General features: G+C 42.2%; 1 protein-coding gene across 8 annotated transcripts in view; it reads right to left on the reverse strand.

The window, feature by feature from the left end:
- Positions 1–14673, reverse strand: part of LOC116917006 (paired box protein Pax-8) — a 72707-nt gene that overhangs the window by 14002 nt on the left and 44032 nt on the right. For 7 of the 8 annotated variants that reach the window (XM_045169398.1, XM_045169397.1, XM_045169399.1 and 4 more), the window contains one exon: positions 12839–13033. In XM_045169398.1, the coding sequence (XP_045025333.1) occupies positions 12839–12983 (145 nt within the window). In that variant the 5' untranslated portion in view covers positions 12984–13033. Of the gene's footprint in view, positions 1–595; positions 1680–12838; positions 13034–14673 lie in introns of those variants that run through there. The other variant, XM_045169400.1, reaches the window with a different exon arrangement.

Below are 14673 nucleotides of genomic sequence, written 5' to 3' on the forward strand. Positions count from 1 at the left end.
TCTGTGAAATAAAAATAAAATGGGGGCTAGAAAACCGTTGGGTGACGACGAACGAACTGCACAACAACAAGCAACAACACACGGACGACGAGAAAAGACTTTAGATCACGTCTAATGCAAGAGCCGTGTCGACACGTCGGGCCGACCGTCGCTCTCCCCCTCCCTCCATCCTCCGTTATATACTGTACGGAAAAGGCCGGCCGTTACATCTACAACGATATAGCAGCTTTAAACTAGAGAGCAGCCCGACGCCACGTTTGCTTCGGCTCTAGCCCAATAACAGACGGATGTCACCGTCGACACTTCCATCTAAAATCCGGCCTTACTCTCCAACTTTAAATCTCTCCTACACTCTATATACTTTCAGAGATCGATACAGGCAATGAAATCGACGAATGGACTTGAAATTGATCGTTGTCTGGAACGCGGTAAAACCCTGAGCGCTATAATAAGGAGGAATAGCTTTTTATTATTACTATTGTTTTGTTTTTGTTTTAATTGCGATTCCGGCGCAACCCGTCATTTGTTTTCGCGCAAATGACGGGGAGGGGCGAGGGGTACAACATTTTCGCATATGATTGGCACTCACTCTTACAAGTGTAATACTCCATCATGTTTTGATTGTAGCGATAGGCCGTCGTTAGATCCATGGTGGTAGCCGGGCCGCCAACCGGTGCCGATTGATGAGGCGGCGCTGGAGGCCGCCCGAACGGGAAGAACGTCGCAAAACTAGGTGGAGACTCCACGATGGAAGCGGATGCAGGCAATTCCTTCGCCAGCTTTGTAATTTTGAATTCAGTTCTTTTTTGTTTTTTCGCTTTGAAATTGTTCGTACAGTTTTGTGGTTCCCTTTTCACAGCACAAGAAACGCAACTGAACCACTGGGAAGATAAAAACGGACCAACTATCAGACGAACGATTTGACTGAGAATGAGCCCAAACTGGAACTTTCGGGGTCGAGGCCTTTCTGACTCAGGTCCAGTCAAGAAAGCCAGCCTTTTTCTTTACAGCCGAATGCAAAAAAAAAAAAAGAAACAGCGACAATAGGTACGCTCCAAAAAAAAAAGAGAAGGAACTTCTAAACTATAGGCATAGGACGGACACGTCCTGCCCTTCTTGATTTGCCGTTGAAATTGAGCCGTTTTTCTTGCCTTGCACAGGACACAATCAGGTGAGCACTTGGTTTTTTTAAACGTTTGTTTCCCCAAGTTCAAAAACTGAACGATGAATGGAGTCGAGAGTCTGTGAAGAAACGGCACGTCTGAACTGAGGAGGCACTCGACGAGGCGGGCAAGCGAGCAGACCGTCAAGCGTTCTACATGAACTGCCGGGCCAAATCGGAATGCAGGCTCATCTGCCCTCTCATCCGACACAAATAGAAAAGGTTCCAAAGAGTCTCGCAGTTCAGTATAGAAGGAGGAATAATCAAAACATAAGAAAGGGGGTTTGGATAGAGGTGGATATGTACTGCAATGAATGAAAGGAAATCAAATAAACAAAAGAGAAGGATAACAAACAAACAAACAAACAAACAAACAAAAAAAAAGGGAACAAAATCTGGTTGAACTGCAACTACAACTCAACACACGCTTAATGGCTCCGCGTCGCCGCACTCGGCTGCTGCTACTGTTTCACTGGTGACCGGTTCGGTCTTGACCTGACCGCGACCGACAGACTCTAGAGTCTTTTCCAACATTGGGCTTTGGTGAACTACACAGTCGTGTGGGAGGAGTCATGCGCTTCTGCGGGACGTGCACAGCGTGTGTGAAAAAGAAAAGAGAAAAAGAAAAGAAACCCTCCGGATAAATCCAGCTGGCACGAGATCCCACGGCGTCTGACGACGCTTGCCCTCGTCCAATCCTGGGTCGGCCCGTCTTTTTGCCGCAGCCATTGGCTGGCGCGCGCATCACTCAAAAAGCAGCGCCAGTCCAAATCACGTGACTTGACGGTTTGCCTTTGCTATCGCTCTGCTCTTGTCTGTTGCTCTCTCTCTCTCTCTACTATTTACCATTACTACTACGACTACTGTACGCACGGCTATACTATGTGTGTAGATACTATACATCTCCATCTCACGGACATGTACAAGTTGGCACCCCTCCCAAATTCGGCCCCCCTTCACCATCAAACACGCGACGCGCATCTATTGATGAGATTTCCCTTTTTTTTGGGGGAGTTTTGTTTTGTTACTTTTTATTTTACGTTCGGCTCTTTCGATCCATTATGGATGACGACTCAATCACGTCCGTGGTAGTCTAGCGAGTCTAAACGAATGCCTAATGCCGTTTGAATATTATATCTAGCCCCCTCATTGGTGAGGGGTGTAATAAAAACAACAAGAATCATTCATAAATGAAGAGAGCGATGAACGAGTCAATCTTTTTTTTTGTGTGTGCGCTCCGAATGATTTGAGCTAATCGAGGAAGAAAAGGGAGAAACGGTTCACAGGCAGGTCGGGGCGTATCGCGAAAAAATATAAACAACAATTGTATACAACGTAGGAAAAGAATCTAGGGAAAAAAAAAAGGTTCACATGTTTCGTCACGGTCAGAGAGAAAGAGAGTGAGAGAAAGAACACAAGAGTTCATCATGCTCAGTCGGTCATGAAATTTATCCTCGTGCTGTTATGATATGCCGTGTAGTTCTTGGCCTTTTTTTTTATCGAGTTGTATACATCTCGTTTATCTATTCAAATCGGCTATTACCGAATATTTGAATTGTTAATCAGGTCGATAAATACATATCCGATTTGTTCTGTATTTAGAATCATCCAACGACTTAGCGATTCAATTACAAGGCCAACCAACAAAACGTCAAGAGGTTATTTGCTCTTGCTGAAAGAGGATTTAATCTAGACACCATCAAAGCGTTATAGTTATTTCTCTAGTGGAAGGGTCGTACACAAATAGGATATGATACGAACACGGGGATTTTTCAGGTCAACTTGAACAACTTTGCCCATTGATCGAAAAGAATTGAAAGAAGCGCATAGTCGTGATAGAGTCAAGAGCGAAGGGAGGACGGGGGAGGGGGGGAGTAAATCAGGACACCCCATCATGATCTAGCCTACATCTACTGGCGTGTACAACAGCAGCAGCCAAGAGAGTGCGCAGTCTATTCAAACGGTGCGCTGCGAGTAACTCATTAGACCTGACTGAGTCCGTACGGCTGTTTGTCTCCCCCCGTTGCCCATTCGATCGAATGGGGAAAGGTCGAACTTAGGGAGAGTGTCGATATAGATAGCACAACTGTATATTACAAGAATAGGTAGGAAGCGAAAGAAAGAGGGGGGGTTGACTCTCTTTCAATAGATGAATGGAAAAGGCCAGCATTTTCGAGTGGCCCTATCGGTGTCAAATCCGACGACACAATAGGCTCTCCGACCCGAGCGATTTCGGGGCCCCCAGAATACCAGCTATTTATGTATATCGATGGTTCTCTTGTCCTCTTCTATAGACACGCATACACACTGTATTTAAGGGGGAAAGAAGAGAAAAAAAGAAGCAGTGGTGGCGGCAGCTGAATGAAACTTTTCACACTATAGACATTGGCGCGCATTTCATACTGTTGTCGTATGTAGTGAATATAAATGCCAGCCATTGATCTTTTTGGCTCTTTTTTCTTTTTCTTTCTATATTAGTAATACCTTCTCACTCTCTTGACTCCTCTCCATTTATCGATGGAACATTGAGCCACTGTCTGCTGGCACTCCAACGGTACAACACAAAAAGCACACACACACACACACAAATACAAGAGCAGTGGCCTGTCAGACACTACATTGAAGGAGAATAGTATTCCATCTCTCTCTTCCATGTATGTCTTTTTTATTTGTGTGTGTTATCCCAGTGAAAGTCAAACTACATTATAAAGCCCTTAGTTCATATTCCCCCCATGTATGCAATGATTTTAATATCAAAACGGTTTTCTTTTTCTCCCCCCCGCCCTATTGTATTACCACTGTCTGTTGTGCGACACAGTGAGATTACATAAGCAGACATGGGGATTTAATACCATTTCATCATGTGCTTTAGAATAATACGATTGCGTAACGATGTCTTTCTTGGCTAGCAACGACGACCTGATAGGTTTCAAAGTATTTAATCGAAAAAAAAAAACAAAAAAACAATGTTGACACAAATTCAGTTGAACGACATCGGCTGTAACAAGGACAGCTGCGCCGGAACCGTATTACTCCACAGAGCTGCATTCCAGTGAGCGAACAGCACACGCCCGCTCTCCTCTATACACTCAGCTGGCCATTGATCGACGAGAAAATGGAAAGAAAAAACTAGAAAAGAAACGCGAAAAGAAAAGAGAAATTTCACTCCATCATTGGGACATTTTCGATTTTTCCTTCAGAGTAGGGAAAAAGGTCTCGAGGGGTATATATACATGTACTCGGTGTATTGTATACACGACGACGTCAACCACGTTGACAGCAATTCAAAATGTGTATACGTTTGGAAGCTCTCTAACCATTCTCTGTTTGATTGGACAAGAAATAAATCTGGCGCTGCGAGGGTTTTTTCAGCGGCGCAGACAAGAAGAAAGACGAGGAAAAAATAAAAAATAAAATCTCGTCAATTGGGGGAAAAGAAAAGAATGCCCTCCCCAATCGGAATGCAAGTGGACGGGAAATCGACGTTTCGCATTGAAGCCCATGCCTGACATCTCCATTTCACAGAGTGGAACGCTAGAAAATGGAGGCCTACTGTATTCGCGCCAGCAAAACGGGGGGGTTGTACACACGAATTCCATAGAAAATCTCAACGACAAAAGCAAAGAATAAAAATCAAATTCTTATAGAGTTTGAAAAGAAAGAAACACGTGAAATGTGTGTGCAAGTAAAAAGCCCAGAAGGTCCAACCGCCTTCCCGGTTTTAATGGCTTTGGCCCGTGCGCAATGGACTTTGCTTATTGTAACAAGTCTCCCAAAACGATTAGGCAAACAATAAGAAACACGACGATGATCATCTTTGCGTACTGGACTCGGGGTAGACACACAAGACCCTGTATGAATGGTGCAAAATAAACCACAAAACAACATCGCAAAAGGCCAGACAACCAGAGAGTGATAGGTTTCTTCCGACGTGGGACAATTCGTCTGTGTCAAACTCCCTAGTCTCTCTCTCTCTCTACTTCCAAAAAAAAAAGTCTTGTGTGTCTATTACCCTAGACAATATTATATACTCCGGCGGCGGCAAAAGAGTCACTATCCAACAAGAAGGAGGCAAGAAAAAAAAAAAGTGTCACTCGTTGTTTCTTCACACAAACATATGGGAGGTCATGTCAGTTGTCTCACGTGTCAAAGGGACGGCGGGTGCTGTTGGATAAAGAAAAAAAAACCCGCAAGCCGACGTCAATGGCTCCAACTCCGCCCCACCATCCGCCCAAACACCCTTAGTAGCGTACATATATATATTTTGCTTTGCACTGTTCAAATTTCTCTTCTTGTTGAATTGTTTGGCTTTGGGCCGCATCAGAGCAAACACACGAACATTCCTTGTGTACACACACACACACAGCCCCAAAGTCGATGGGATAACACAGCGTACACATACTAGCAGATAGATATGTATTACATGTGTAAGCTGAGGATTTCTTTTTTTCTTCAGTATAGCGGGAGCCAACCCCCTTCACCGCTCTTTTGAGCGGCATCCCCCGACGTCAGTTTCCGCTCGTTTTCAACAAAAAAAATATGCCTACTGTGAAATATGTTCCGTTTCCCTTTTTTTTTCTCGCGCAATTTGATTTGTTTGCTGGCCCATGTTTTTAAAGAGACTACACTAAGGCCGCAAGCTTCTCCTAAGGTAAGAGGGAAAAAACAAACGTACAGGCCTATGTTGCAATGCCCCTCCGAATAGAAGAAGATAGGGTTTGAAAAATAAGCAATTGCTTGCACGCTCCAACCGTTTTGCGCGCGCCTATATGTGCTGCAGAGCGTGTCGAAGTCGCACATGTTGTTTGGTTGCAACGGCACGGTGCAGAGAAAAATAGGGAGAGTGACAACAACGAAGCGCGTTGTTTCATCTTGGCTCGTCTTCTTATTCTTCTTCATTTTCGGCCGATTACACCCTCCACTTTCAATTGCGACGAGGCGAAAAATAAAAAGGAAGAAAAAAGGAAAGAAAAAGGGGGTAGCTTTAAACATCTGTTGCCATTCGATCCACTTCATTGACCAATCATCTGTTGTGTTAACCCCGCCGTTACCGCTGCCGCCCATGGCGCCTCACGTCGTCGCCGCCACCCAGCGCAAATATGCCCTCGGGCGTCTAGTCGGATGGCTGTTGACTTCATTAGACTATCATAACTGAGCATTCTGTTGCCTATTATTATTCGATTGTGTACGACGTAGCCAGCCCTTTCCTGTATATCCATGCAGAGATTAATAGCCTCCCCCCCACCCTTTCCTATTCAATAATGGAGGGCAAAAACAAAATATGCGAGAGTGCATAAATGCGACTAATTGAGGACGTCAGTTCTTTTCTTTTTTTAACGGGTATTCGTCGTTTGTGAATAGCCAAAAATCGTTGCCAAAATTAGGAGAGATTCAAAATGGCTCCGAAATAAGAGTTTCAGCACGAAACGGAGCAATCACGCAAAGAAATATCGTGGCGAACGGACTTGGATGGAGCTGAGGGTATAGGCAAAAAAAAAAAAAAAAAATTGACTGCGCAATTAGGAGAGCTTCCAAGAAACATTGGGCAAGTTAAGAGAAAGCCAGTTGACATGATAGAAAGCGGACAGGAAAAAGGCAATGTTGGCACTAGGATCGCACGCAGTTAGCCGAAAAATCTTTTCTGGTTCGGGAATGTCGTGATCAAGACCGAAAGCCTTTCGTTTGACCTCGCAACTCGTGACCATCCATCCCTCAAATTAGAAGAAGAAAAAGAATTGGCCGCCTTTGAAATTGTTGTTTTTGTTTTCCAACAATAGCTACGGATTCAGGGGGGAATGCAGGAGGAGCAAAGGCGAAATATCGATTCAATCGTTCGTTATCAATATCGAAGCGTGAACGAAATCAAATGAAGTAGAGTGATTCTGACTCGATTACAGCTCAGTGTATAACAAACTTTTCCTCTTTTCTCTTTTACTTTCATCTGAATCCAGTTTCCCTTTCGGTCACTGTATTTTTTGTTTCGTTTCTTTTGCGAGTGCTGTATAAAAAAAAGGGCGTGGTCGACTTTTATGAGCGGACGGAGGGACAAAAAAAAAAAAGACAACGAATGCGGCGACACAAGTTGGAAAGAAGTGCAGAAATAAAAGTCAGTGAAAAAAATAATAATAATAAAAAATAAAAAATAAAAGGGGAAACGCAACGACAATCTAATGCGACTCGGAGCGGAAGCATTTGTAAAAGGCTCACAGCCGGAGCGTGGCCATGCAAACTTGTACACACACACACACATAAGCATTAGACAGTTTACAGGAAAAAAAAAGAACGAAGAAGAAGAAGAATCGAGTCTGACGAGGCATCAAAAGACCATTTCTATGCTAATCACCTCTACTCTTCTATACTAGTCGTGTCTTGAGCGTTCCAGCCAATCGGTTCTCTTTGGTTGTCTTGCTCATTGACGAATTACGATGGAAAGTTAAAACACACAACACGTACACCCGCCGCCACAAAGTAAAAATAGAATAGGCAGAAACAAGGAAAAAAATAAAATACAGAGGCAACCAGTATAGGGTCATATAAGACGTCGGTGGTGGTTACGGCCACCGCCAACCAATCGCAATGATGGATGGACCAATCGGCAAGGAAACGACGTCGGTGTAGAATGAATCAAGACGCATCAAAAGCCATTCGTTTCGCTCCTGCGCGACACGCGACCGTCTACCCAAAAGCGTCAACAATAAAAAAAAAAAGGGAAAAGAAGAGAGAACATAAAAAAAATGAGACACGTCATACTTCGTCATGGACTCTGTAAGCTTGCAGCTTTAACACGAAGAGAAAAAGAAAGAAACGGGAAAAAAACGGGAAATTTCTAATGTTCTCTGCCAATCAGACGGAGAGTAACAAATGTGTTTATATAATAGAAAGCAAAGGACGGAAGTATCCATCCGGTTCAAAGGTGACGATGCCACTCGTTAGGTGGTAGCACATGTCGCTTCTTTTTTTTTCTCTCCGATTCTTTAAAAAAATTAAATAAATAATAATAATAATAATATTCAGAAAAATTGGTGGCAAGTGCAAAACACTGTGGGATGGAAGAGTTTCTCACCTTCTCAAACCAAACAAATCTCCAAGCATCCGGCTTCCAGCAAGAGAAAATCCACATTTTCCGGCTAGAGGCCAAGAGCTGGGAAGATCGTCTTCAGCTTTGCTGGCAGCGAACGCGTACGTAACACACGATACCGGTGCGAACCATTTCTTACTCGCCACAACAGCAACACAAATACCCACGGTCTCCTCCTTCAAATCATCTTTACACACACACGCACACCTCAGTTTCGAAGAGAACGCCGTTTGGTCGTCGTCAAGACTTCCCGTTTTTTTCCCTTCTTTCTTTTTTTTTGTTTTGTTACATATTCATTTCAAGATTAGGTCTCGTGTGTTCAAACCTCGCGTTATATACCGTAGTAATTCAAGGTAATAGCAGCGGCTACTGCTAAGTATACTGTGGCTAATCACCGTGGAATGCATCGATAATCGACGGAAATCGTTTAAAGCATCAGGGAAATTTATTTATTTTATTTTTTTTTTTTTTTTGAGGGGAAACCAAGAAAAATAAAAATCGAAGAAATAAGCGGAGATGATCGAGACGAGGTTCGTTTTGGTCGTGTCGTAATTTTTCTTTCTTTCTTTTCCTTTTTTTCTTTTTACTTTTTATATTTGACGGGGAGCGGATGGATTTCCTCAATCGACCGGAAAATGATTATTGTCATCTTTTTTTTTTTATTATTATTTTCTCTTGTTCTTCGGCCTCTTATTCTCATTCCCGTAACCGACAGCAGCCCGCCCCTCTAAGCTCCCAACAAAAATCATCCTATTCACCAGCTGAATTCCGTCAAATGTCTTGCCTCTATTTTCGAAAATTTCCCTTCCTTTCTCGTTTCTCTATCTCACAACGATGATTGTACTTTGTCTCACCTTTTCTCTCTCTCCCCCTCCCCCTCCCTCTATTTCATTTGAATTTTACCGCTCCTCCCTCGCCACCTTGTTACATCTAAATGTCGACGTTGTTTTTGAATTTCCAGGCGATTTCTCTGCCGCTCGTTATTAAAGAAAGAAATAAAATAAAAAAAATAAATCAGAACAGGTCACAATAAGCGTGTCTGCCTATATACAATTGTGGCCGTGTAGAGCATGTCACCGGATAGGAATCGGCAGATGCCTTCTTTGTAGATTGTGAACAAGAGGGAGGGAGGCATGAGGGGGGGTTGGACATCATAAGGCAAACCGCACACGTAACACGTCCGGAATGCGCTTCACTCTAGATAGGTGCACGCAAAAGAGATTTCCATCGCCATTCAAACTATTTATTTATTTTTCCATTTTTCTTTTTTCTTTCCGACTTGATTATTATTTTTTTTATTATAATATATTACTACTTAGACATTTTTCTTTGTCTATTTCAGTCCTATACGTTTTCAAGAATTCCTTACTATAGTCGTTTGTTAGCTCGGCTTGTGCCCTGCTGAACGAATACAAATGACAACCGGAAGGAGGGTCGTCTTCCATCAAGAGATATTCGTTCATTGAAAAAACAAAAAAAACAAGTGGCCGACAAATGCATAACTCTATTAGCGGCTAGCGACATTTGTGACATCGGCCTCTCTGTCGTCTACCGTTGATAGATGATCAACGAACGTTTGGATAGGCAGACGAAAGGGAGGCCGATAAAGCTGAGAGCGATGGAAAATGAAACAAGGTAGAACTCGTATAGCGAGGGCGAAAAGGAAAAGGTTGAACGAGAAAAGCGAGACCACAAGAGGAGACCACCAGGTCAGGTTTCATCGTGGAGGGTCAGCAGGAACGAACGCATTGAAAACAAGGAGACGGCCAACAAGAAAAACAAAATGAGAGGAAATCATTCGGTAGTTTTTCTTTCAGATAGAAACAAAACAAAAAGGAATGGGTTTCGTCTTGGATTGCGAGCATATGGAATGAATAAAAGGTCGGTAACGTAAACGAATAGGAAAAGCTGCTTTGTTATTGTTATGCGTAAATATCTTGTCAGCAGGAATAGAATTCGGGAAATGAATTTCGACGATCTATTTGGGATCGGTTTGAAAGAGGAATAAAAACGGGACCGACGTTTAGCACGCCGACGTACTGCGGGAATTTTTAAATGAGGAGAGGCAGGAAATGAATACGAAGATTTCGATCGCCAAAGCCATTCACTTCACCTGAAAATGTGATGATGCTATTCGACACCTTCAACAAAACAACCAGCTACTTCAAATGTTATTTAATGACGAAAGACACGACGCGATCGCACTAAAATTCAGAGATTTAAATAAAAGGCATGGTGCGGATGGGACTTGTCTTTAATCTCATTCCATTAAAAACTACAGAAAAAGAAAAAGGGAGGAGGTTTCGGATTCTTTTCAGAGCCATGATTTATTCAAGAAAGGCAGGCGCTGAAGGGGTTTCTTTCAAAAATAAAATGAAAAAAAAAAAAAGAATGGCTGCAGAGAAGCCGCTGCTGCACTCTTGGAAATCGAAGGGGTATTATATCTATACAAGAGAGTTATTATAGAGGCTGTATAAATCATCGGGATTCCGTAGTTAGTGATGTGGCCAAACATCACCAGACATTTCTCTCATCTGCCGGGCAAACTCTTTTTAAAGAGAAAAAGAAAATAAAAAAAACCTTTCAACATTTCTTTCTAAACTCCTCCCACTTCTGGCCTTTGTTAAATGAAGTCATTATCATCAACAACCCGTTGGGAGAAAGGCAAACGCAAAAATGTTTTTTATTTATTTTTTTACTTTATTTTTAAAAGAAAAAATTAAATAAATGAATTTGTCGGCAACGGGAAGTTGAGAATGAGTTTTGATGATGTAGACGATCTCGCCATCCAAAAGAGACTCCACCTTCGGATGCGTGTGTTAGCCCCCGGTCCAATTTTTCCTTCTTGCTCAACACGAAGACGTGGAAAAGAGAGAGAGAAAAAGGCGGGGGAATTTGAATTAGAAAGAAACAAAGTTCCAATTGCGGATGTCGCTGTTCCTTCAGTTTCTATTTTGCGGCTTGCACAGCCGCGCTGCACGAGAAAAGATTGAGACGGATTCGAATCCGGTCCTTCTCGCGACGCTCTCGTTACAAAAGCAACCTGATGTTCTCTTCTTGTCGTCTATTCTACACACCCTCCTTTGTCGGGGCCAGCCCCACTTTTTTTTTTTTCACGTTCTCTTAAAAAAAAAAGGGCGGGTGACGCCATAGAGGGGGGGGATAGATTTTTTTTAAAAAGATACAAAACAGTGAAATATCACAGTGAGAGAAAAAACACAAAAAAAATGGGACCAAGAGATTGATATCATCATACGATACCTGTGACCGGGAATTATTTAAAATACAGCAACATGTATATCCTCTATAGTATTTCGACCTCCCTTCTTGCCCGTTTCTTTCCCCCATTCTTTTATGTGTATCTCAATTTTCTTCGTGACAAAGTAAAACAAAAGGAAGCTTTTTTGAACAGACAAATAAAAACAAAACAAAAAAACAAAACAAAAAACGGTTGGAATATTTAAAGACTCGATGTGGGAGGGCCAGTTTTAAATGTCATCTTGGTACTTGGATTAAAGGTGCCATTTTTCTTGCCTGGACAATTGTATCGAAATGGCTCACCGGATGAACCTCTTTTTTTTCTTTTTCATTTTAAATCCGTTTCCACTATACATTAACATCTTTGATAGTCCCCCCCCCCCCTCCAAATAAAGAAAACAAACAAATATAAGAAACGGACGTTTAACGGAATGGAACAATGGCCAACTTTGCTGTTGTTGTTTTGGCGTTGCTCGTCCTTTCCGTTCGCTTGAAAACATCGTGAACGTTGTGTCACGTCAAAAATGATAGTGAAGACAATCTGACGTGAGAATGATCACGGAAGGCGAAGGGGTGGTGGCAAAAAAAAACAAAAAAAAAAGAGGACCCCAAACCCAAGAGATGGAAGACACAGGAAGAAGAGGGCGCGCTGTTGGTGTGGCTGACTTTGCATTTTTTTTTTCACTCCCCCCTTCTTATCCCCCTCTATTTCACGTCCCCCTTTCTAAAAAAACAAAAAAAAAAAAAAAAAAAAACACATTTTCTAGACAAAAATAAGGAGGGAAAATATATATGTATAAGGGGGATATTACGAAGAGTGTTTCATATAAATGACAACTTCCGTCGCGCGCCCAGACAGGAATTACAAAATAATATACATATAATAAAAAAGGACTTTTACTTCTTCCACTTCATCCTCCTCTTCTTTATCCATCCATTTTTCATCTGGCCTTTGTGGCCAAAGTGCGTGCACACCAGATAAATAATAATGCGAGAATATTATGCACGGCCAGCATTTAAATAGCAGAATCGTGGCTCGTTACCGTCTTAACGAGTCGACTGGATTAGCATCCCCCTCTAACAATCAGACGCAAGCAAAAGAGGCCTATATATATATAAATATATATCAACCAATAAGCTAAGCGTTTCGGGCTTTTCTCTCGATTGTCAATCCAGTTCGTGTTAAAGAAAGTGGCTCGGCGTTTTGTTAGCCCACACGAATTCTCGGTAAATGTAAGCCAAATCAAGTCAAATTCAGTTACGATTCCAAACAATTAGGCCCCCCCATACCCCCCAAAAAAAGAAGAAGAAGAAACTTATAGGTCGACGTTGAGACTCACGTTTTTTCTTGGAATCGTCACCGCTTCCGCTGCCTCCGCCGGATGACATGTGCATCATTTGCGACTGCTGATGCATCTGCTGTTGTTGCTGTTGCGAGCCCTGCGGACCCATGCCACCAGGGCCGTTCACGTCCATGCTGATCATTCGGCTGGAATCGCTACTCAGCTCGTCCTCTTCTTCACCTGCTTCCACACCTAAAACTTGCGACAATAGAAAAAGAAAAAAACAAAAAACAAAAACACGACGCCATGAAACATTTTGACTTTGCCCAAAAAAAATATCAAATAAAATAGTGCCGTTGTCGATTTCATTTCGAGAGGCTCTTGACCGTGTCGTGTGAGAAAGCGCGTCGATATCAAATTGCCCTAGTCGTAGTTTACTATAGGCGGGGGAGGAAAAATCCCATTTTCTTTATTCTTTTTTTCGGGGGGGGGGGATATAAGACAACCATTTCTCTCTCTCTCTTACTCTAGAGGAATATAAATAGATTGTAATAGAAGCGACAGTCGTATATTTATTTTTTTAAAGATGAGAGAAAGAGAGAGAGAGAAACGACACGTTTCTCACGTTGGGGGGACCGCATCATCGACATTGAAAGAGGACGGCTACCCGTAAAGACACAAAACAGATAAGCGGAAGGGTTCAGACAGGTATGATGATGACGACACAATCGCCGTCATAAAAAAAAAAAGGGCCAACAGCAAAACCACCTGAGGAAATAACGAAAAAAGAGTGGCCATCGGAGATATTGAACGTTTAAAAACATCAAAATGGAGAGAAAACATTTATGGCGGACGCATTTTCAGTGACGGGCCTATGGTCATGTTACCAACGTAACTTGAACTTACGTAATTGTCTTTAGGAAAGAAAACAAAAAAATGCGATTCTTTATTTTGACGACTTTGACATGGCAATTTTCACGAGAAACGTCAGACAATTTGGCCTAAACGTCAACGACTTGATTCATGTGGCAGATGAGACAAGGAAAAAACAAGGCCATTTTCCGAGTGGTAAAGGAAACTATTAAGTGGACCCTAGCAAGTGAGCGATGCTGGTGGACGCAAAGAGCTAATACAACAGGTGGTCTGCACGTCGAGCTTAAGAGATTCGGGAGTTACACGGAGCCAAAAAAACAAAAAAATTCACGATAAAACGTATGTCTTAAGAAGGAAACGATAGGGAATAACAGACGGGGCTTTTCGAGAGACTAATTTAACACCGAAGAACATATTCATGTTTTCTTTTTCCTGTCGATTTTTCTTTTTGTTAACTGGACGTCAATTTTATTTTTTTTTTTTTAGAAGAAAAAAATACGCGAAAATTAAAGGGGAAAAAAAAATTAAACAAGCGGACAGTGTGCCAGACTGATGAACAGGCACCCCGTGATCTCTTTTCTCTTGAAAACATTTTCAATTTCATTTTCTCCCTTTTCTTTTTTCTTTTTTATCGGCTATTTTTGTGTTGTGTGTTCACGGACTTCATGGGGTTTACGTGTTAACGAGATGCCCGCAGAGAGAGAGAGAGAGAGAAAGAGGTTCAGGTTCCCTTTACCATCAGAATTTCTCGTAAAAAAACAAAACAAAACAAAAATCACCTGGGCCGCCCCCCCATCGGCGATGCAGCCCTACCTATCTCTTTGATAGGCCTACTGTTACGAAACAACAAAAATAAACCTTGTTTTGCCTTCATCAACTGTTGTGAACAGCCGCCTCCCAGTTTTGAAAAGAAAATCCTTTTTCTTTTCTTTGACCTCTTCATTTATCGCTCATTTTTTAAAAATGAAAACTCGTGGCTTCATCTTTTTCTTTTCTTCCATCGACTTGAAGGTATTGAA

This window comes from Daphnia magna, linkage group LG2, assembly GCF_020631705.1.
Source record: "Daphnia magna isolate NIES linkage group LG2, ASM2063170v1.1, whole genome shotgun sequence".
NCBI classification, from domain to species: Eukaryota; Metazoa; Arthropoda; class Branchiopoda; order Diplostraca; family Daphniidae; genus Daphnia; species Daphnia magna.